Below are 25,430 nucleotides of genomic sequence, written 5' to 3'. Positions count from 1 at the left end.
ATCCTGGCCTTGAGACAAATAAAGCCTAGTGGAATGAAAATTGAGACATTGAAAAGAGAGAACAGCTCAATGTCCTTTGCCCCAGCTTCCCTGGTAGAAGATTAACATTAATGACCACGCCAGAATGAGTTCCCACGTTCTCACCCTGACAAATTAACGAGCAAGGATATCACTCAGTCCCCGCCATTAATGATTTCAAAAGGCAGTCCCTACCTACGATGCGTATCCTGGATGATTATTATTTCTTAAATATATTTTACATATTGTTTGTTTGACAGAAACCTTTATAACCATGTTGCTATATTTAGCCATGATATCAAAGGTCACTAACATAAGCAATTTTACTTAGAACATTCTAATCTATATTTGTTTAAATAAAACCGTGTTATTTTGTAGATTGTACATAAACTGAGTAGTGGTTTAATCTGAGAGCTCACACATTTACTCAGCATTTACTTCCTGCTTTGCAATCAAACCAGTTTTCTTAGTGGCAACATAAAGTGATGGATCGGGGCAGAATTTTGACACACCATCTTCAATTAATAAATACTGAAATACTTTTAATTCTATCCAAACATTTAAATTGAAATACTTTAGCATTCCATTAATTCCTATGGATTATTTCTCTGGGTAGTACCAATATGGCAGTTGGTTCCCTCAAAGCCTAACAATCCAGGATGTATTTAAGCAGTAAGTTACAAGGGGGTGTGGTATATGGCCAATATACCGCAAACCCCTGATGTGGGTTATTACAGGAAAGAACCAGTTACCAACACAATATGAACAGGAAAAAGTATATTTCTGTCATACTAGTGGGAATTTGGTTTCTTATTTTAAAATCCATGGCTCAAACCAGTAAAAAATTTAAAATAAAGATTATTAGTCCTGGCCTTTGTCGCAATCTGGATTTGCACCAATGTTAACATGACAACCAATGTCATTCTAGACTCCCTGTATCAAATTAACTAATGGAGCCGGGGGGGAAAACTGACAATATTGTGTTGTAATTTATCTATACCCGGAACCGCAATCTCAATCTATTTCAGGGAGAGTCTCTCTCTTCGCACCAAGGGCGCAAGTAAACCCCGAAGGTCAAACGTGGGTATAGGGGGAGGTTGTCATGACGAGCGGAACATTACCCCTGCCCCAGCCAGTCCTCTCACTGAGGCCCAATAATGGAGCCTTTGAGAGGGGTGGATAAGACAAGGATGAGACAACGAGAGGGGTGTGACTGACTGGAAACCTGGCCTAGATGCAATGAATGAAATCATTATAGGAAGGTAAGTGGGGGTTGGCTGATAGTAGTCCAGGCTCCTAAGACAAGCTGCCCACCTCTGTGTGGACAAGGGCATTTGGGGGGGACTGATGCTGGCGACAGAGGCCCCGCTGTTGGCTGCTCTGGCAGTTTGTGTGTACGTGTTTGCACATGTTCATGACAGAGGTCACCCGATTTCAGAGCCACCCCCGCTGTATCCCTGTGCTCTCGCCCCGTCCGCAAGTCAGAGGATCTCCTGACCGAATCCCAGAGATGATACCTTATCAGAGGACGGAGGCCCATTGGAATGGGCCATCTGCTCATACGGACAAAGATAAGCCCTGTGAAGGCCTTGTCATGGCAGCCAGCCCCCGCTGTTTTACTACAGGGATCCTGGGAAAAGGGCCAGCCGCTCCGGCAGAGCATTGGGTACCAGCCTCTCTCTTGCCACCCAAGGCAAATCTCACATTGTTTTAGAGAACACCAACAGACAGAGGCAAAGTTCAGAGAGTTGGTGTTTCTGGTAATGAGAGGCAGGTTTATCTGCCAGTGCCCACTCTTGAATGTCTCAGGGGCTATGCAAAAGAGCTCTCCCGATATCATTAAAATATGCTAATAAAATGTGTATGTTTATGTCAAACACTTCAGAGTGATTTAAAGAAAGATTGTTTTTCACCAACAGTCTGTGATAAAATGTGATGGAAACTACTCAAAAAACTTTGTGTTTATTATTTATTATGTTCCACTGAAATCATCAACAAAGCGACTCACAAGTGCACCTTAGAAATGGAGTACTAATTTGTTCAGTTGTAGCTAATTTGTAGTTAGCAAATAAGGATTGTCTGATCATAAGCGTTGAAGGAGAGACTGCAGTAGCAGATTTGAAGCCTAGTCATCTCAATAATGATGTGATTGTTCGGCCCTATGCCTTGTGTTTGGCCTGTTACTGGTTTGAGTGTTCACGCCCTCCCTCTCCCCACTGCACAGGGAGTGAATATGTCTTTGACTCTGTTGTTAAAAGTCTCAGCTTTCTGTCTGTATAACCAATATTTCTGATAACACAAAATAAAGACACAGGTAAATAAACTTGATATCTTATCATCCTGGACATGCTTCACATCAAAGCAGTCATCATATATTCCCTGAACATTTCAGAACAAATAGCTTGTTTTTTTTATGTCTTACTTGTCACAGCATAAAATAAATCAATGTGTGTGATATTACTTTTCGTCCATATCATCCAGCTCTATGCAGAAGTGGCCTATATCTGGCAGATTTTGATTATTGAATGGTTATTAATTACCTCCTAACACCATTTTTATATCTCAAGCTTCTGGGAATTATTTCCTGAAGAAGATATATTTTTGTATTATTTCTATGCTACATTGCTATTTCTCCAAACAATATTGCAGTTTGACCTGCGGCAGGTATGCTAGTGTTTAGAGCATATAACCAGTAAGGTTGAAGATCAAATCCCTGAGCCGGCAAAGGTGATAAATCAGTTGTTCTGAGCAAGTCAGGTGATCCCTGAGCAATTCAGGTTATTCTAATTACTCTCAGGTCTTTTCAGTAAATGAGAACTTGGTAAAAAAGGATACAAAATACTAAAACACTTCAGTGATTGTTGTAATTACATTCTTGGTGTCATTTGGTGTGACCAAAAGTGAAAATGCGATTTTGGTATGGACCAAATTGCTGGTCCTGCTTTCCAGGGGACCCAAACATAATCAATTTAACAATTATACAATATAGAATAGGTTTTAGAATATGAACATGCCATTACACAAACATGGTAATAAAACAACAGTTGGTTGCAACCTGCAATAACCCCAACATTTGCTACTTCATAGCTGTTGCATTAGCTAATGTACTCTACTTGATTTTATGACCTTAGGTCCCACACCAGATTTTATGCAGGTCTACTTTCAATGTAAGATGTCATTGAGTGCCCTGAAAGGTGTCGACCAATGAAACATATTGTTATTACTATTATCATCATTACTATGAAAGCACTTTTTGCAAGCTAGTTAACATTTAGCATTAGTGCTTTATTTGCATTTAGTCAGGCATGCCAGCTTCCTTAAACATAATTATTCACATTTAGTTTTCTTTCCAGAAAGATCTTTTGAGATCATGCTGGGAAAAACAGACACAGCATGGAGGAACTATCTGTGTGCTCCCTGCTTTTGACTGACAGGGCAGCTACAAGGATGAAAGAGGATATATGTTAGAAATGTAGATGGGAATATAGGAGGGAGTGGTAAAGCTTCAAAAGTCAGGGAAAGGTGGATTAAACTGCTGCCTTTAGGTGGTAAATGTGGTCTAAAAGCTGACTGCATTACCACTGGACCAGCCCCGAAAACCAATGTATTTTTTCTGTTGCACAGTGGTCCCAAAATAAAAATCTACAAAGCACAGCAAAATATTGGAATGCAAATGCAATCCTGGCTGTGTCACTCAGGAGGACTCAACATATTTTGCAGACAAATGTTGTTTGGGGTCTCCTGAGACAGTCCAAATCACTGCTCAATTTCCTCCGGTTCCGGGATTCTAAGGGCACTCACATATACAGTACTTAGAACTGATACAGATTAGTGTCCTTTCCAATAAAATATTTTGAAAGTGAAAACCGATACAAATCAACCCTTGGCAGCTGTAGAAACGCTCTCTCCCCCTCGCTAGTCATTTTCAATTTTGAAATCACCGTCTGCAAACAAATTGTGAACGTTAGGATTCAGTGGTGGAGCACCAGGCAAAGTCTGCAGCTGACCTGCAAGCGAGAAGGGGTCCAAAGGGACCTCAACCGTCTGTCACACAAGCCATGTCAATGCGACCTCTTGTCCTTTTCAAGACATCGCCATGCATTCCCACCAGAAGAGAGGAGTGAGGGAGAAATATACTAGCACTGAGTTCTGCACTGATCTAAACTTCCTGGAATATTACAATGCGAGTCAAGGGAAGATGTGGTTGGAGTGTGATATCGCCAGTTCTAAAGTGGCTTTGAGTACATTAACACAACTGGCACTACACCCACACAGATTTACAGTACAACTGTATTTGATATAGGGACACAGATTATGTCCATTAAGCCTGATTTTTTAAATCCACACTTAAACAGTGTCTGCCACACTGGCCTGTAAAGTTACTGGCAGTTATGCTGGATTAAATAAGGTACTAATGGCGTTCATCCATTGTTGCAGCCATTTCAAGAGGAAATCTAAGCCTTCATAAGTGGTAGTTCATCCTCTGGAAACAAGGCAGCACACATGCACTGTAGCACACAGTCACGAGCACATGGTTAATCCCCCGTTGACCATCCATCACATTCCTATCTCATGTCAGACTCAGTTCTTCATTAATTCGTGTCATCAAACTGATTGCAGTATCTCCCCACAACAACAAGACCATGTTGGTTCGGTGTAACTAAGGATTAGGTCACAGATAATAGGGTGTAAAAATAACACCGCCTCTGCATTTCAGAAAAGACTCAAACCTAAAAATGTTTATGCTTACCTATTGGTACGACAATGCTCTGTCTCCCTCCTAAAGTAATTTGGGTTCAATTGGTTAGGAATTGCAAATGAAAGTATGTGCGCCTGCAGTTTTAGATGATTGACTTAGAATTGCTGATGACAGGGTGCTGTTAATAGAGGAAAGGTGGGTTTCATCCCAGGGTGACTCCATAAAACATAATAAACAAATAGATTTTCTTAAAACAAAACTCAAAAAATGTATAATATTTGAAACCTGAATAATTACGTTTGTTGGAATACCAGAGCAACAAAGGATCCGTTAATGAGCAGAACATTTTAAGTTGCATAGGACCAGGGAAAACAGGGGGAAAATTAAACATCCACCTTGCTTGCAACCTTGACTTTGGGGGTGAGATCCTCTGTGGGCTGAACCCGTACTCCTGCATGCTAAGGCAACAACAAACCAAGGCCAACACTGAGACCCTCCCAGAAATCATGGCATCATTGAAAGTTGAGATCCTTGCTGAATTTCTCTATTATAAAATAACACATTGAAACACTACAGACTGAGATAACACAGACTACCACGCACTTTCAGATAAAATTGGACCTCCAAGACGCCACGCTGGTCCAACTTGAGTAGTTGGCCACACAATCCTCAGTCTTCTAAGTAGCAAGTTAAGATGCTCAAGGAAGAATTGGTCACCCTATCTGAGAAATGCCTGGACCGCAGGCTTTTTCAAAAAGGCTAAATGTGATTATGTGGGGCATGAAAGTAGTGCTGAGCAAGTAATGTTTTTAGGTTGGTTTGGTTTCCATTAGTTTCAAATTTTAAATAATTAACATTTTATATTGAAGATACTATACATTCCTATTAAAGGAGTAGACACTCGCTCTCCTAATTGTAATTTTCCATACTTTTATTGACAGTGGGAGACATAGGGAGACAGCTAAAGAGGAATCATGGTGGTGAAGGGTAGAGAAGGGCATCGGGCAAGGGTCCCCAGCGGGGAGCCATATAAGTGCTTGAACCTAGGAGTGATCCCACTGAACCAATGCTCCACACAGGTTTCCATTATTTTAGGAAGTAATAAGAAATGATGTGTGGGGGGTTAGCTTTGCCCATTCCAGCAGTGCTTGTCATGGATCCATAAATTACAGAGATTACCTTAGTTAAAGCTGTCCATTCATTTATTTGGTGTCTTTATTATTTAATTCATCCATCAGTCATCCGTCAATTCATCTTTGCACAAATTAGCAGGCAGACAGCCACTAGCCAGACATTGAGGTCATGTTTTCTGTGTTCCTCTAATCTCATTTCCTAAGTATTTCAGTCTCATCTTTCTACTTAGGCTAGAGGTAGACGGCTAACTAGTGGATATGGGATACGGTCTGATTACATAATTTTTGTATGCAGAATTGACAAACAGAACAATGAAATAGCAGTCTAGGCTTGAATTTAGGTGAAAGAATCCCCTCCTCTGTGTCCCAGACAAAGAACATATAAAACTCCTGTGGTCCAAATGACAGCAAGTCCCCTTCACTCACTGATATACAGATCAAACTGAGATGGAATGCAGATCGAACGTGACACATTATTTTTTATCCATCCATATTGTTTTATGTTTCATTTACCTTAAAAAGGAGAGTACAAAAAACATGTTGATTATTGCCAATTAAACATCTCAAACTAAAAGTAATTGGTAGTGAAATTTCAAACATAACAATAAATGCCTTTTTGCACATCCTTCGCTTAAGCTGTCTTTATATCGAGATGTGGTCAGTTGAAAAAGGATGAGCCCCGGAAAACCAACTGCCAGTATTAGGAAAACAAGCACATCGAAGCCAGGCAAACGAAAAATGTCTAGCCTCAGCCGAAAGCTTAAAGGTCCCCTGACATGAAATTTTCATTTTGTGAGGTATTTGGATTTCCAATATGTTATGACAAATGGCACCTATGCACATAAAAACAAGCACATACACACCCTAGCACACAGATTTTAAGCAAACTAGCATGGAAATAAGTCAACAGAGAAAGGCCCAGCCAGGGCACCACTTTGCAATGACATAGGGCACAATAGCACATATATGATATTACACCCCAGGTTAGGTGTCTCTCAACACTGAGCCCAGGGACACAGAGTACTGCTAGTTTTCTAATCTACCTGGTAGATAAACGAAATTAATTGGGTGTCCCAGGATTAAATAAGTCACTGAATGATACGATACAATGAAAAGTAAAATACTCTTCTAGGATTCAAATTAAATACTTAGGGAAACTACAGTTCCACAGGGAAGTTAAGCATGTATGAAAACAATGAGTGAGAGGTGTGCTGAGACCAACAATGAATGCTGCAGAGGGCATTAAAAACTCCAATGCAACAATTAAAGTGAAAACCAACAAGGGTTAATGCACTGGTGATAATTTAAATACCACCAAAGACCATGCAACCATCTACTGATTAAATGAATGGGGAAGTATCAAGGAATCAGACATTCAGTTTATTATACATACTGTATTTTGCACATAATTTCACCTCCAGCCTTGGGCAACAGCAAAAACTGGAAAAGGAATGGTTTTGTAATGGCTCATGGCACATCCATTACTCAAAATGAAATGCCACGCAAGTTTATTTTACACTGTGCTATCTCTCGTATTGAGCTGCCATTTCAGATGCTTCTAAATTGATTCAGTGGAATGTTGTGTGGAGCAAAATGTTCCCTCCACTTTATTATACCGTGGTCAGGACTGAACCAAGTAAGTGTGTCGTGCGTGAACTGAGATTGGGGGATTTACGTTGGTCTTTGGTGGCATCCAAGCTCTCTTTGATGAGGTCACATTGTCAAATGCGGTGTTAATGGCTGCCAAGGGCCGAAGAGTGATTGAAATCTGTGAAAGGCACCTCTAATTTTCCCCATGGCATTGAAGAACATTGTCAGTGGTACTGACATTCTAACAAATACTGTCTCAGGAGCAGTGAAAGAGGACATCGACAAGTTGCATTAAAATGAGCACCAAGATAGGATTACATGACTAATGTGCAAAAGAATGTAGTGTTACAGGTATTTTTCTGGTTGGGTAACATGTTTGCTCATGCCGTGTGTAACCAAGCAACTACCTGAATGATCCTGAGGTGACAGCACTTAAATGGCTCTTCAGTGTGACTGGCAACAAAAAAAATGTAACAGCTTAAACAAGAATAGCTTGAAAACAAACAAAAAAAACTGTTCTTGAGGCAGGGTGAATATAGTTACACAAAGCCTGCAATAAAGCTCATTTAGCTTATTCCCAGACATTTACAGAGACAGGCCGGAGACAGGCTTTATCTCACTGTGAGTATTAAACAGAGATGATTCCTCAAATTTCTTGAATAATTAACAGGGAGAAATGAATGAGTAAAGAGTTTTTCTGACTTTGGTGCATTTTTAACTTGCTCATAATTAGGCCATAACAAGCTTGTGGTTTAAAAAGGGCCCACTGCTTTGGTTTTCTATGTCTTACAGATGTAGGGTGTCAACATTGTGTATTTATGATGTTGGCCAAGTATGTCCAACAGCATAAGAATCAAGGATTTCAAAGTAGCATCATTTTAAATAATCAGAGAGAGCCTGAAAAACCTCATGCTGTAGGGTGAATTCAGGGCATCTAAATTTGACAGTAGTCTAAAACCATGAAATAACAGCACACCGGTGTAAATATGTTTGCTTAAAAATTCAAACAAACTGGATCATTCTCGACTACCAAAAGAATGACATACATGGAGAGCTAAATGCAAATAAAAAATATTATTTTGCACTGCAATTCTTACATTGTAACCACAAATGATTTTTGAAGTTGGTACAACAAATAAGTACTTGGGACCACCTTTATCCCAAATGATGTTGCATCCACCCATGCTTCCACGCAGACGTGCACAAATACAGTATATATTAAAACAGTAACAGAAGAGTGGGAAAGTCTTGAAGTGGATAGCCACAGGAAACATTTTTGAAGGTTTCACACACCCCTTTGAATTCTGGGCCTGTAGGCAAAGCTGTGCGCCCTGCCTGACAGGCTTCATATTTAAATCATGAGAAGATTTTGATCTTTGCTATGTGCTCTCATTCATATCAGTTGGATTAAAGCAGAGAGACATGGCATTCAGGGGAGCCACTCCTCTCCCATTCAAATATAGTTTTAGTCTGATGGGAGGTCCAATAATTTCCAATGTATTGAATAGTGAATACGGTAAAATATAGATGGAGGAAATTTCAGTGAAGACTTGGCCATGCAGCCAGCTAAAAACCTGTTTTTCTGGTTGTGAAGAGAACAGGAGTTTATAAAGATCCTACACAACCTATCCTCTTGGTAACAACTGAAGCGCAAGCAGGAATGAGGGTTGGACCAAGCTGACCAGGTCAGCTGACTCTGTTCCCTGGCAACCTAGGCCGTAACACATAGGTGTGAAAGACCATCTGCCACTGGAACAATAGAGATCAGGAGAAGGTGGAGGATGGTAACCTCTGCTGGGGTTGAAGATTCTCTCAAGTTTGTGCCCAGGGCCAAAGAGAGGGTTAGTGATGGTTTTCTTCACTATGGTTACATGCAGCTCACTGACAGCTGGGTGTCCACTCACACAAGAAAAAACAGTTATTATTGAGTTATTAAGTGAATTGACTGTTACACAACAGGGTGGGTTTAACTTTGAGAATGGCATTTGTCAGTAACTCTTCTATTATTTTCTTGGAGTTGGAAGATTTCTCTTTTAACCATTGCAGTATGTTCAACCATTGTTTTGAAATGAACTGCTTCAGAAGAATACAAAATATGGAAACCTTTCTAGGTCAATTGAATCAAGGGACCAGTTTGACAATATTGACAGATCCCTGAATCCTGATAAGCCTCTGACATCAAAGAGCCATATAATATTCCAAAGAAGTGCATATAATTCTGCAAACTATCCGACTAAGTCTTGGGTTCCATACAGTTCCATACCTATTCATGAAAAATAAACAAAACAAATAAATAAACTGAAACATTACATTCAAGTTATGTTTATAAACCCAAAGGTTGCCAGAACACTGTAGGACAGGGGTATAGCCCATTTTTTGATTGCAATATTCTAAGCAGGTACTTATTCAGACTTAGACCAGCAGGCTCCAGCCCTCAAAAGGTAAAGGGTCCTGCACACATAGGCGCTTGGTTTGTGTTTACATGCTACAGCAATTAGCATCTCTCTCAGATGAGTTCCCATTAGCAATAATCGCATTCACACTGGACATTCTCAGCAGAGAATGCTATGTGTTCAGTTAAGTTGGGCGCGCATGCAGGAAATATAAAGTCCTCACTCATAAAAAAACCCACTCTTCTCCCACAGTACCTTGGAAGGTAGTGTCTAATGTAATCAAAATCTGCAAGATTACACAACAACATAATCTAGCCTCAAATTTTCTTTTATGTGTTCTAAAAAGTAGCATAATGTTAACAAGCCCTATGACGAACGGCAGGTGATCACAAAGCCTACAATCGTTGCAGAGTGCCCCACCCTTAAGAGTTAAAGACCCTTGCTTTAGGATCATCACATGATTCTTTTCATCACTGACACCTCCACCAATCATCAGCAACAGATCCTAAACATTGAACATCTTTTATGTGGCATTGGTTGTCTCATGTGGGCAAAACCCACAGTTACTTGGCTCAATGTCAGTCAGAAAACCCCTTGTTGTAACCACTCGTTGGAGGGCGGTAAGGATTTGAGAGCAGGTTGGCCTGCAACTGGGTTCTTACCAAACTACATACACTATAAGCGTAGGCTATTCTAAGAGAACAAAAGAGAAATAGCCTTTTGCCTGGAGATGTTGGGTTACCACACATTGTCTCTTTGAGCATCGTGGTAAAGGACATTGAGATGAGATATATATAGAAAAGTGGACTAACGAAATATGGTAGGTACTGGAGTCAAACATTTTATAGCTTTTTTGTTCAATCACATTCAATGAAAATGTCCGCAAAACAGCTGGTTGACAAATCTATAAACACTTTTATGTGGGACCCTAATGACTGATCTGAATCAATTCCCTTTAAAGCCTTTATCCATGTAGCCATTTATGTGAAGTAAAAGAGAAGGATAAAAAAACAAAAACAAACACCAACTTCACTTTAAACATTGCTCGGGGCCGGGTCTACCTTTTGGCGTTGCTCTTGATTTCAGATTTGTTTGAAATTTCATTTAAAAGAGACAAAAATAAATCCCCTGTGCTGCCTGAACCAAATGAAAGGATAAACTGGAATCTTTTATGTTGTTTTAATCATGTCAAGCAATGCAAAACAGCCTCTGGCAAAGCCATACAAGGGATGTTAACAGATGCCTCTGGACCAGCCCAGTCATAAAGGCTGAAGAGCTTTTTCTCAGCCGGTAAGGTACAATATTTACTAAAAACATCTGTACACAAACACTTAAGAGATATTGCGAGCAAAAGTAAATTCAACTGAGACGAAAAGCAAGCGGCAAAGGTACACAGACACACCCGCAAAGGAAATATTGACCATCAAAACTATTTCCATCAAATTAGCAAATTCAAGGAGTACTGCATTTGTGTTTTGACCAATGTAACTGAAGCGTATATCTTTGTGGAAAGTTTCTCATAATACCTTGGAAATTGACGGGCAAAAGTTTTTAGAATTATACGTTATAAGTGTAATTTTTTAAAATAACAGTCTTGTGCAAAAAACATCTTTATGAAGTTTGCCATATCAATCACAGATTCAAATACAAAGACCAGGGAGATATAAAAGTGTCTGAGGAAGGGCAGTGATTGGTAAATGGTCAACAATTACAAATAACATTGCATGTCTTTTTAAGCATTGTTAAGTTAATAATTATCATGTGGATGATGTATTAAACCACCCAGGGGGTAAGGGTGCTGGGATTATGTTCAACAACTTTGATAGGAAAAAGTAGGGGTTGATAAATACCATTTAAGCGATTCCTAAACAATGGTCCCATTCCAATTCACATACTACTCATACAATGTGGTACGTCAGATTAAGATTAGAATGTGCCATGATGGGCACCCGGTACTGTAGGGTGTTGGAATCAATAAACCGAAAGCATCAGATGAACTATTTCCAGTGGATCTTCTTTGTATGCAACCATGCATGCTTTTTGTAAAATAGTAATACTGCAGAAAAAAGCGATAGAATACATTTTGGTCTTAATTCAAAGCTTTATGTATGTGGGGGGGAATCAAACATCCCAGGGTAACAGTCTCCTTACTTTCAAGCATGGTGGTGAATCTATTTGAAATCTGCAAAGACAGGATTTTTTCCAAACCAAAAGGAATGGGCTGGAGTTAAGCACAGGCTGAGAGGAATTGGAAGAGGAATGCACCTTTCAGCAGGACAATAAACCTGGAACAGATGGCCAAATCTTGACTAGAGCTGCAGTGAAGTTATAGTCACTTAAATCTGATTGAAAATGTAATGCAATTCTTGAAAATCTGATCCCCAACACCGTGACAGAGCTTGAAGAACTTTGGAAATTATAAATCGGCAAAAGAAATAATAATATGCAATTGTATCTACTGCCCTGTCTCCTTGTAACAATACCCTGTGGATTCTGGAGATCTGAAGATCACTGCAACCATTTCACCTATCTGTGTGAAGATATTTAGCCTTTTTCCAAACTGCTCGTCCAGCAAATGTTCTCTCACCTGATAATCTCAGTTAGAAATGCAAATCTGCCTGGGCCATGGTGATTTGCATCACCCATTGGGCTACCAAGCCACACCCAAAGGTGTTACTAACTGGAACAAAAGGCGTTCTAGTTCTGCTGCTACACATGTCAACATACATGGATCCAATGGTAACAAACTGTAATAAACTGTAAACACCATCAGGATTTAGTTCCCACGAGCCCACGTGACATCATTATAGGGAATTAAATAGACAAAAGCCATAACATAGAACCCAGGAGATTTTCACAAGGACGAAGTCAGTGCTTTTGGACAGAGATGTATGAGAGTCCATGCATTATCCAAGGCAATATCAACAGACATAGGTAACTCAGAAACATCCAATTTATTTTAGTGTAAGACCTGGACTGAGCATTGGACACCAACAAAATGGCAATGGGCAGTAGGCTATGGACGCTTCTGGAAAGGCCTTGGGGGCTCTGTTTTTGTCCACATGAAGAGCAAGCCTTTACAGAGAGCTGAAGGCATCAACACAGCAAAATTGGAAAGAGAGGAGGGAAGTGAGACTCGAGCCACATGCCACCGGCACACACCATTTACTGTCATTCACTTTTCAGAGACAAGATAATAAACTCCAGTTGTGTTCTGTTTGCCCCACTTCCTGGATAGCCTCCAGCTGGCTCCATTAGCCACTATGTGTCTGGGAAAGAGGCTAATATTGGCCAGAGAAAATTGCCACCTTCACTATAAAGCATTTGGCTCAAATTTCAAAATAAAGGCTGCATAGTGGCCTTTTCTTTTACCTCACGTTCCAAGGGCCTTTGTACTTGGGCTACAGCGGAAAGGACTCGGTTACCATGGTGGTAACTTTCATTATCTGATGACTACTCTTATAAGAGCCATGTGTGGGTTCACTGGAACAAAAAGTGTTTTGTCTTTCTCTCTCGAGCAGGTGAGATATATTCACCCCGAAATGCAGTTCCATGAAAAAAACCATTCGGCTCTCTTATCTCTGGTAAACACACTTTGAAAAATCTTTTGGCTGTGTGGTTTTCTTTTGAAGGTTTAGAGTGTGCTAGGAAAAATGTCCAGGGTATAGATTTTTAAGCATCATTCCGGATAAAACACCTTTCCTGTGAGTAAAACAGGTTGGGTCCTGAAGGAAGAATGTCTGTTTTAAATACCAACACTATGAGGACATCCTCAAAAAGCTTGCCGTTATCTCGGCTTATACACTGACAATGTCCAGTATATCCCATATAAGGCCGAAAGAAGTGGATCCCGTCAACGCAGAGGTTAAAATTAGCCAAAGGAGAGGGCATTATCTCCTCCTGGCTTTCAACATGTACTTCCATGCATGCCACGCTATGGCTATACATGCAATTGGTTCTGCCCTTTCTTTCAGTGCACCAGGCTAATGCAACCAGTCAAGGACACAGCTTATGTTTGCTGAAATTCACTTAGAGAACTATGAATCATCACTGAAAAGGAGAATGATGAATGAGTGCCAAAAGCCACTTTGAGTACTCTAACTTTTTATCGGATTTAAGTGTTTATTTTTATTTGAATGTGAGTGTGTGTGTGTATACAAACACCCATGTGCGTACACACACCCCAAATGGTAACCACACACATTGGTATGCGTGTACACCCTCACTCGCCCAGTTAAGCTGCAAGATTTAAGCATCTCTTCAAGTCTTACACAAAGGCTGATCAATGACAAGATTCTGGAGGGACCTCCAAAGTCAAGGGGGTTGGGCTGGGAGGCAATCCCTCAAAGCCCTGCAGGAGGCTAAATTGAGGTCAATGGACGACCATCACCTAAGGGGAAAATATGCTCTGTCCACTGTCTTTATGTCCTTAGGTTCATAGTTGAACATTTACTTGCATAGCTTTACTCTGAAATGCTGGATTTAGCCCAACCCTTTTCTACATGTTACCTTTTGTACTTAACCCCTCAGACTGGTAAAAAAAAAAAAATTGAGTCCATGTGAAGAGTGCAATCAAACCAATGATGGCAAAGATTTATTTTCTGCGTTTTAGAATTTGTGGAAAAACTCAATTTGGACAGATAAAACCATACTTTTGTCAAAGAGAAATAAAATTCATTAAAATTCCTGTAAGAAAAATGCCTGTCCTGTTGCTGGAGTGTGCTGCTGTAACGATCAAGCCTCTCACACTTTCTCCCCCCCTATACAGCTGCAGAAAAAATAAGAGACCACTGCACCTTTTTCTTTCCTTTCCAAAAAAGTTGAAGGAAGGTTTTGAGTGAGGAACAGAGACCACTGCAAATTGAACGCTTCTGTTCCTCACTCAACTTTTCTTTTCAACTTTTTTGGAAAGGAAATAAATAAATTCCGGTGCTGTATGTTACGTATGATTATTTCATATTTTCCAAATACACTTCACAAAAAAGTTAAGGGAAAATGTAATCATGACAGTATAACACCACGTCCATAAATCTTCAGGGAAATCAATCAGTCCACCTAGGAAACATAAGTGATTGTGAATCAATGTCACCTGTTTTAATACAAATGAAAGTCACAACAGGTGCACTGGAGAGCAAGACAACCCCCAAAAAGAGAATGGTTTTGCAGGTGGTGGCCAAAGACAATTGCTCTCATCTTATGCTTCCTGACTGATTCTTCTCTAGTTTTGTATTTTGCTAGTGTCCTTGTCATTGCAAGAAGGTTTGCGGTGTCTCCCACTACAGTCTCAAGAGCATGGAGGAGATACCAGGAGACGATCCGTTAAACAAGGAGAGCTGGACAAGGCCGTAGAAGGGCATCAACCCAGCAACAGGACCGGTATCTGCTACTTTGAGTGAGAAAGAACAGGAGGAGCACTGCCAGAGCCCTACCAAATGACCTCCAGCGGGCAACTGGTGTGCATGTTTCTGACCAAACTGTTAGAAACAAGCTACAAGAAGGTGGCATGAGGGACCAACATACTGTAGTGGGACCATTGCTCACAGCACGGCACTGTGCAGTTTGACAAAACCAGAATTTGCAGGTCCGGCATTGGCGCCCCGTTCTCTTCACAGATGAGAGCAGGTTCACACTGAGCACATGTGACGGACGTGAAAGAGTCTGAAGACGCCGTGGTGAACGTTATGCTGCCTAGAACATCATCCAGCATGACCAGTTTGGTGGTGGGTCAGTGATGGTCTGGGGAGGCATATCCTTGGAGGGTCGCACAGCCCTCCATGTGCTAACTAACGGTACCCTGACTGCTGTTAGGTAACATGATGAAATCCTCAGACCCATTGTCAGACCTTACGCTGGGGCAAATAAAAAAATATAATATTTAACAGTATAATAAGTTTAAAAAGATACTGACTCCTGCACAACGAGTGGACTGAGTAACGACAACTCATTAACATTAAATATTTGAGTCACAGACCATGCCTGTGTCAAAGGGCTGCTAGAAAAATGTTTCCTGTTGATAACTGATTATTTAGCCACTAAGCAGAAGTCCAATCCTCTAAGGTTGATCATTTACACTATGTGCTAGGCCATTCTGAGAGAACACAGTACTGCAACGGAGATGCACACCAGAACTAGTGAGCTGCTACTAATTTGATTCATGAAAATTGTCTTCTATCTTGACTTTGTAGTATGGAGACTGCTTTAATTACCCCAAAAGCCTTTGTTAACTCATGATTGGTTACAAGAACTACCTGGGGCGGTGGAGATCCATCTCCCAGAAAATAATGAGAAAAGGTAATATAAATAATTGTGTTAAAGACCCAGTGCAGTCAACAATTTTGATTTCCCTGTTTTCTTGAAGAAAATGATCACATTTAAAAAATATATATATTATTATGCCCCTTTTGTGTTATTTTTGACCTGCTAAATGATGTCACAAAGTAGTAAAAGTCTGATTGAAATAGACCAATGACTGGACAGAAACTTGATACAATTCTGACAGAATTGTCTTAACACTTACAAAACTCTCTGGGGGCTCTATCAAAAATATGGCTTGGAAGGTGGCATCTCAGGCTATTGATATCTGCAAGTTAACACAACAAAATAATCTAGCCTCTTAAATTTTATTCAATATGTCAGAGAACTATTGCCCATAGACCATCCTATCAGCCAATTATTTTTCTCCAAATGCCTACACAGACTAACAAAGGAGGCTCAGGTTAATTATTATAAATATGAATTTTCTTTCTAACAACACAAGCAGATAGTGATTTCACAGACATGGTGATGATTTTAGAATATAATTATAAAGGCAGCATGGAGGCTTTAAGATCAATATTGTCATGTTGAGAACTATTGGAAGTTCTCAACTTTTTATCAAAGCTGCTAACCAGCTTTCCAGAGATAAGGCAAATAACACCCCCGTCCTCATCTGCTAGGTCTAAAGTTATATTCATTTAATAAAAGTGTTATACATTGTGAAACATAAAAACAACCTCAACTCTGTCTGCTGTAGAATAATATTTCAGTATTGAATGTCCGAAAAACTTTTTATTGTTATCACTGAATGAAGGGCCCAAGTTGCTCAAGGTTAGTTACACAACAATAAGCTCAAATCTTATTTAATTTCAGGACCCCCTAGGTAAGGAATACTTAAAGCCAGCTGCCACTGGGGAGGTCTTCATCTAGCTCATCTGTGTCCATACAAAATTATAAAATCTAGCCACAACCCCCCCACCTCCCTCCTTGGTGCCCCATACTAACCACCTAAATTATATTTTTTATTTATGTTGACAACAATAGGCGCATCCTGTACTTGATTTATACAGCCCTATTAAAAACAGGGAGGCAAGCACGAAATCGGGGTGAACAATAACACTTGACCCTGTTTCAATACCATTATGTAGCATGTTCAAACCACTCAGGAAAGATTAAATTCCAGCAGATTCATAATCTCTTAAAGAAAGTTGGGCAGCTTTGATCTGCTTTGTATTTTTTCTACTTTAGTTGACTGATGGTATCAAAAGGCATCATTCTACTTTTACAGGAAGTAAATAGTTCTAAATTATAAGTCTAGTCACTGATATCTGCCCATCATCACTGCTCAAAATATATCCAGTTGGTTGGTTTTTTAACAAATATTTAGAACTTTTTGGCCCGCATTGCCTCTACAAGAATGGCTTTAGTAGTGGGCAGATTGTTAGGTGGGAACAGTACCTAAAGGTCTAACAAAAACATTTTGATTTAGGTGGGAAATCCCAGAGCTGCTGAATTAGTATATTGTTGAGGCATAGGGAGATCACAATTATAAAGAGCAAACAATGTGCAGGCGACCCGCTTTGTCTGGAATTCTTTTGCACCCATGTTGGGAGCAATCAGTCTCTATGAACAGAGGCAGCACTGTAAAGTGAGTGGCTATGCTCCACTTCCCTTGTACAAGATTAACCGGCTTGCACTGAAGCCATCCTGTGATGTGTGTTTGTGTGTACACACTAACCACCCAGTGCTGCGCTGCCTGCCTTCCCTTCACACACAGGTGGTGGCCGGGAAGAGGTGTTGTTGACCATACTTACCGCAGCCCTGCTCAAGGCATAACATAGAATCAAGTTACAGGAACAAATATACTTCTGATTATCACTCAGATAAATAACACGCCCTTGGTTGTGTCTTCCATACAAGACAAAAAGAAACGTTCAAGTGGGGGAAATCAAGCTATTTCAAGATTTTCATAAAGGCCATTGAGACAATAGTATGTCACTACATTGTATGTTTGAATGGGCTCACCATTGATGACACTAAACGATTTGTGGCAGGCAGAAAAATTATTCTGTCTGCCAGAAATTTTGTTTAATGGCAGACAGAAAATAAAATTTAAAGAAAAGAATAATAAGATTTCCTGATTAGAATTTCTCATAATGTCACAAGCAACATGAGTTCCTCTTAAAGCAGGGCTGCCTATCCTGTTCCTGGTGCGCTAACTTCCTAGTATTATCTACAACACTAATTTACCACAGTAAATTAAGTTTGAAATCTAAAATTTGCCAAATGAAAACTTGAATAAGTTAAGTCATAATTTAGATTGGAAAGAATGCTGTGCTGTTTCACTATGATCAAGACCATTTCACAAAAATTAAGACTATTGTTATAGCCAGTGCTTTGAAATAATCTGGACATCCTAGTCAACAAGCGAACAACATTGTCAGTAGGTTTATATGCTTTCCAGGTAAGGGGTCTGGCAAAGGCATGGTGCACGCTTGGGTTGATCCCTTGAGTTGCTAGTGTGAATAGGCTCTGTGCACCAGTGTAGTGACAAACTTCCGCTTTTGTCTAGAAGTCGGCATTGCAGTTTCCGGTTTACTTACTAATACTCATCCAGTTAGAAAAGGCGATTTTTTATATACTTCCACGTAACACAGGTTTAAGCGCAATTAATACCATATAGGACCAGATGTTTACTTCCTATGCCAGTAGTTTTTTTTTCAGTTTTGTTTTGAAATGAGGTTACAGTAGTAAAATAAAAGTCCTGTTTTGGTGCTTTTTGAGGCAATGGAATTTTAAGCTTCATTCAGGTTAGAAGAGACTGAATGAAGGTTCGTTTCAATTCACTTGCTATGGGGACGCGCTAGCGTTCCAGCTCAGCCAGCGTTCTTTTGCCGTTTTTGAGGCTAGGGGTGAATTTTTATGCGTTCTATTGTCCTGCCTAATACTACACTAAAAAGGAACACGTCGCTAACTAGCTTAGCCGATAGCCAGCCGGCACACCACAGTAAATTACTTACCCTCGTAGTTGTGCAGATAACTCGATACGTAGAGTTTGAATCCCTTGTTCCGCTTGCTTGTTGGAGCAGGGGACCAGGCATCAACAATTCGATGGACATCACTAATGCTTATTTTAGGCAGGTCTTGGAGACATCTACTAAAAACTGATATTTTGGGCGACGCGGGTGATCGCCTTAAGTAAACCGAAAACTGATATGCTGACATCTGGCTAAAGCGGAAGTTCGTCCATACACTTGTGCACAGAGCCTATTGAACATTGTATTTTCATATTATGTTAATTTTAATTAAATTGTTGTCACAACTATCATTGTAATCTAGGTAGGCTCTAAGATTAGTCACAGCAGGTGTCAGTGGACTGCTGAGTGGAGCAGCTATAGCCCCTAAATGCATGTAAAAAGCACATTCTGAAGAGTAATTTTGTAATTTAGCCTCTGACCTCCAACCCCAGCATTGACTGCAACATCACCACGTTTACAGAGGTTTACTTGGTCTGTATTGAACTAAAATGTTAAAAGCGGATGAAACGGCACTGCCTGGAAGATCCATCCAAGTAAAAAGCTTTCAAATGATATCCGGTTCTGAGTCTGGGAAAGTCTGCTTCGCTAGCCAGCTGAGACTGTGACCACACGACATGGAACACAGAGGACAATACTGTTAACTGCCTGTCTCATTAGGATCAGTGTGCTGCGGGTGGCTCTCATTAATCCCACTCGCTTCATGAACAGCTCATAGCAGGCTAGACTGACATAATCACCACTTTTGGTTCTCTCTAGGAAGAATTAGGTGCATTTTCCCTCACTGCCAGCCCAGGAGTCCATGTCCAGTTAAGATTTCGTTGATGGCTATTGATTTCCTCTTAAGTGAGTTCTGACAGGTCGCCCTGAGGTTTTCACAATCCAATTCAAATAAATGCAGTCCAAAACTGTGTTTTATGTTGGCAGGAGGAAGGGAGGCACTTTTCTAGAAACTTCCTAAACTTCCCTACTTGGTGGCCATAATACCTGATGAAGAAATTTGTGTGTAGGACTAAAAGTGTCTCCCACTCAAAACGTATTTTTCTGAGGATTTTAGCCAAAACCTAGTTTCCATTGTGTGATTTAAGAAGCCAGGAACCTTGCGTCTTTTGAGACAGAGAACAATAATCTTCCCATGCAAGCACAGACTCTGTTTAAATCCTCGATCACTCTGTCAATCCAACCCCCCAAAAAACCTCTCAGAGAACATTATTTTAATTGCCAGTCTGTTGGGGAGTAGGGTATAGAAAACAGTACCTGGGGGTTGAAAACGTGTACTTAATATTTTCCCAAAATGTATTTCAAATAACATTTGTGTGAATTTCTTTATTTCCTAAATAAGCCTGGATACCTTTATTTCAGTATTTGTTTATGTTCATGTTTATGTTCAGAAACAAAATAATTGGGTTAAATGGATAGTTTATAGGAATACATTCACTTCTATTTGAGTACATTTACAAATACAGTACAATCAAATATTAAATAACTTGTCTTCTCACATAATTTTTTTTCTCTGAATACATACTTTAAATGCTGGTAAAAGTTGGTAAAAATTGAAATAGTAAACCCAGGTTGCAGCAAACATTATCAGGATAAAGAAAAAGAGTGTGGTCTTGTAGAGTTGGCTGTAGGCAATACTGTTCTGTATCAATTTCAATTTTGTAGCAATAACGTAATATGTAAATACATTTTCATATTCACACAAGCAACGGCACATTCTCACAGTGACTAAGTGCAAAGCGCAGAGCGGTTTGGGAAGACTGACCTGGAAGCTGTATAAACCTACTAACAATGTTAGTAACCTGTTAACTAACTCTCCACTCTCCCACAAGTGTTGTTGCTGGTGATAGTGGAATTGTTTCAGTGCCAGTGTGAGATATATTTAGTTGCTTTCCAATTATATGCTTTTTTCCGATTCTGTTCATGAAGCTGGAAGGACTTACAGAACCAGACTTCCTACATCAATAGTCATTCCACTGCAAAAACCCACTGAGCGAGACATCATCTTTAGACCTCAGTAGCCACAGAGAGTATCTGTCAGAAAAATGTCCCACGCTTCCTCCGAAGGTGACGTGCAACAATTTATTCACTTTTTTTTTATATCCGTTGCAAACCTGGCAATAAGTCTCATCTAAATAAAACAATCCAAGTTTAAAACTCTCACAGATAAAGAGGCCCCTTTTGAGCATCACCAATAAAAATGGGGGATTGTTGGGGGTTGGTGTAGGCGTCAGGGTTGAGGGGGAGGAGTGGTGTGTAAAGAGTCTAACAGATGCTCTAAATGTTACATGGTCAAGGCAATTTGCTGTAAAACCCTTTGATGATGAGGGACAGTGTTGCAAAGCTAGCAGTATTTTTTAAAGTTACCGGCATCTTCTATACTTTTGGTAAATAGCCAAAAATATAGGTCATTTTATGTAAAATATGGTATTTTCTACTTGAATTAATCTACTTGAACTTTTAAAATGCAGTAATTACCGTAGTTACCGGATATGATAGACATATATTTTCCCCTAATTACCAAAAGTATACATAGCAGGAATTTTCCATGTGTACATATAATCTAAATGGACAGTGTCTGGGTGGTTCAGCAGATGGAGGTGCAAATCGGCACAGAAATGACATTCAATTTGTGAAAGGGACAAAAATTCTGTTTGTTTACTGGTAACTCCTAGGTTTCCAGTAATATATCACAGGTTTGCAAAGGGTGTCTTTCACCTCCCCTCCTCCACCAATCTAGCCCTTGGCAGCCAGGCCCCAAGCGATAGCTGCTTACTATGAAACCAAGAAGTGTTGTTAGGACTGACCAGGAACATCAGGAGGTGGTGTCAGGATACCAGGGTTTGCTGGGTATGTAATAAGAGTAATTGCTAAATCTTGTAGGAACATCTCTGATATAAAGTGTGAGAGGCTTTTGAGGGTTGCACACAAATGATCATGTATTTGAAGCTTACCTTCAAATTAATTACTTAATTTTACCTTAGCTGTCACATCATCTTAGTGGTCTCTAAGGTTTCTAAAACCAATAAATGGACTAATTCATGAGGGTGACATGTCATCAGAAGCAGCATTTACTTAAAACACCTGTGAGTCTTCCCAAACAGTGCTTCAATGAATTGAATAAAAACATGAAATCTGCCAATCCCATTTTAACTACGCACACACTTTCTAGTTCAAAATCCAATTGGAATTGACTAGGGTCCCTGTATGCTGAAAAACAATTCAGTCCACAAATCAAAATGCAGTTGCATGAAAACATGGGCACATTCTATAGCCTCCACATTCTGCTACTGGAGCTTGTATTTCCCCACGGAGTCCCTTTTTGGCATGGTGGACTAGAATTTACATTTTACTGCACATTAAACAAAGCATTCACATTAAATCGAAAACTTGAGCAAAAAATGTGTTATACTTCCCCATTCTGATACCGTCACATGTTCCTGGGAAGTCAAATTACATTTTACCCATGACATCAGCAAAGAGGAACTGTCTGTCGCTTTCAATCAAAATGCACTTACTAGTCTGGTCTGGGTGAATCATGTATTTGGTCATGTAAAAGTAAAGGAGGGCCTGGGTTGCCCATTACTTTATTTGGTACTCTTTTTATCAGGAACATGTGGTGTTTTGACAAGATATTGATTTTGTTTGTTGTGGTACTCCAGTTGTGTAATAATATGTAAACATTTATAGAGACAAAAAACTATTTCTGCATGAAACCTATAGTGTAAAACGGCAGCATAAGAGTTCAGAGGCACATAACAAGAGCATGAAAGTTACAAAGAAGCCCCTTAATTAATCATGGTATGTAGTCTGACAAAATAAATGTGGCTGGTAAAGATGATGCACAGAAAGCCAAGAAGTGAGCATCATTCCTTTTGTATTTACATGTGTGAGTGTGAGGGAAAGGTTCAATGAATTGTACACTAAACCTCAAGGCTGTCTGCTGAACAGTGAATCCTACTGCACCAAAAGCAAGCAGCCTTTCTGCATACAGGCCTGAGGCCCCCTGACAGGCACTGCTTTACAGGGGTGCTTCAAAAGGACACTGACTCACTAGGCACAAATGTCAATTCAGTCTAGTTTTGATTTACATTTGATTGAGCTTCCATCATTAAATCAATGCAGAAAGTCCTAATGTCATTGAATTTAAGTAAACATTTTGAAAAAAAAAAAACTTTGCTTTTGCTAAATCAACATTGATTCAACATCATCACACTGAATCGGTTGTATTGATGGGGAAACAATGCTGATTCAAATGGCTCAGAAGGGACCTTTTCAAAACTGTGTGGAAATTGAAGGTAAATACCATGTGAGGTCATCTACCCAGTATATCACTACAAGAACTGCACTTGTGACTCATGGGAACTCCCCCACTGTACTGGGGTTAAACCAAGGTATTTCCTTCTGGTAACAACAACTTAGAGGGTTTAACATGCAGAGACAATGGTCACTAGCATTAGGAACAATCTTTCTACCTGAGCCTAAACCTTCTGAGATAAACCAAAACTGAATACCACACCTTATTTGTCACCAACATCATGTTGTGTGCATCATTTAAACCATTGTATTTAAAGGAACACACCTGTGACTGTTATAGAACATATTCTGACTGAAACAGATCCCAAAGGAAACATTTCCATTTCAACAGAAATAAAACCACCTTTGTGTAACATAAAATTTAAAATCAGTCGCATTGGAATGTTAGGCAGTTTGGAAAAGATCAGGCCATAATGCCATTGAGCAAGTAAAAAAAAGTTACATGATTTTTTCAAATACTAAAGGACCACTTGACTGAGCAACTACTCTGGCAACAAACCAACATCAAACACCATCCATCATGTCATCAGAGGTCTGTGCAAATTTCAGCATGGCTTAAATCAAACTAAAATAACTGGTGCCCACCTTTCATGGGTCAGTCATTATGGCTAACCAGATAGGAATAATACCACCCAATGTCCAGATGGCTCCCTGTCACTTAAACAAAGAGAAATGCTATTAACAGCAACAGTGTGGAATGACAGATAATGCAAAAGATAAGGGATGGAAAATAGTACACAAAAAAAAAGTTTATCCTAATAGGTTAGAACCATTAAATTCAAAAGGAATCATCCATAGAACACACTGTTACTGAGGTAATTAACATTTGAAATTTCGCATGAGATCGCATGCTTCGTCACATGGTTTGCGATTCCAAAATTCTCGATTTACCTACCCCCTTCCACCACACACGCACGAACACTAGAGATATGAAAACGCACACGTGAAAGTGACGTAATCTAAAATACCCACGCTTAATACAGTGAATAAATAACGCATACACTGTCCCAGGATATAAAAATAAACTTCTAAATTACATTAGGAGTCATGAATATAAAATTACGGTTACACGTAAATCCCTATCGGAAATGAGTGTCTTGCTTTAGAAGTTAATTTCATTCGTCGACAGTAGACTAAATACAGACCCGCTCGGCGTTTTTGATTATGTTTCAGCCGTTTGAGCTTCTGCTTTGTATTACTGTTGTCTAGCCGTCATCGTCGTACAATATAATCATTAGACCATAGTGTTTCATTTAAGTAAAAAACGCAAATAAAAAAATACTGCCGTCATTAAAACTAATAGGTAAGTCGTAAAATAATGTTGACAGCAATACAACTTTTATCGCAATAGTTTTTCTTTATGATCGGACCAAATAACGATATTAAACATGTGAACTATTATATTTAAAAAAAAACATAATTCACAAGGGTTTGTGCTCTGACAGTGTAAGTATAGGCAATACCAAATATTAAACTACTGTATTTGTATTACAGCGTATGAATCTTTACCTTGAAGAAACATCGTAGCAGTGATAAGGGAGATCAAGAAGCAAGCAGTCAAATCCATTCTTCGATATATCAGGATTTCTTCCTTTCGAATTTACTTGTCATATAATACACGATTTAATAATATTTTCTTTCCCCACTTTTGAATTGGTTTCTCGAACGCAGGAAAGTCCGAACAAGTGAAGTGCTGGTTCTCGGCTGAAGTGAGCAGGTGAAAACGCAAGGACTCGAAGGAGCAGAGACTGTCGCCGAATCCTCCACTCATTGGTTATTTGAATCGAAATACGCCTCGTCTTCCGTTTTCGGTTTCTGAATGTAAAAACTTATATATGGTCATATAGTGTGTCAAAAATCTAAATAAAATATGCAAAATAAATTCAAAACGTATTATTTTTATTGTTTTGTTGGGTTTAATTCATACCTGGAAGTATAAAGACGATTGCTGCAAATTCATTTTTTCTTTGACCTTTAAAGATTATGTAGA

The 25,430-nt window shown here is 39.6% G+C and overlaps 1 protein-coding gene across 1 annotated transcript in view; it reads right to left on the bottom strand.

Annotated features, from left to right (window-relative positions):
* The window catches only part of alcama (activated leukocyte cell adhesion molecule a), a 77,254-nt gene extending 52,045 nt beyond the window's left edge, over positions 1-25,209 (bottom strand). Inside the window, exon 1 of the mRNA XM_010901756.5 lies at positions 24,950-25,209. Within this exon, the coding sequence (XP_010900058.2) occupies positions 24,950-25,007 (58 nt within the window). The 5' untranslated portion in view covers positions 25,008-25,209. The remainder of the gene's footprint in view (positions 1-24,949) is intronic.
* Between the last annotated feature and the right edge of the window lie 221 nt (positions 25,210-25,430).

Source organism: Esox lucius, chromosome 7 (assembly GCF_011004845.1).
Source record: "Esox lucius isolate fEsoLuc1 chromosome 7, fEsoLuc1.pri, whole genome shotgun sequence".
Lineage (NCBI taxonomy): Eukaryota > Metazoa > Chordata > Actinopteri > Esociformes > Esocidae > Esox > Esox lucius.
Note: the sequence above shows the minus strand (reverse complement) of the source record. Positions and strands in the feature narration are given on the sequence as shown.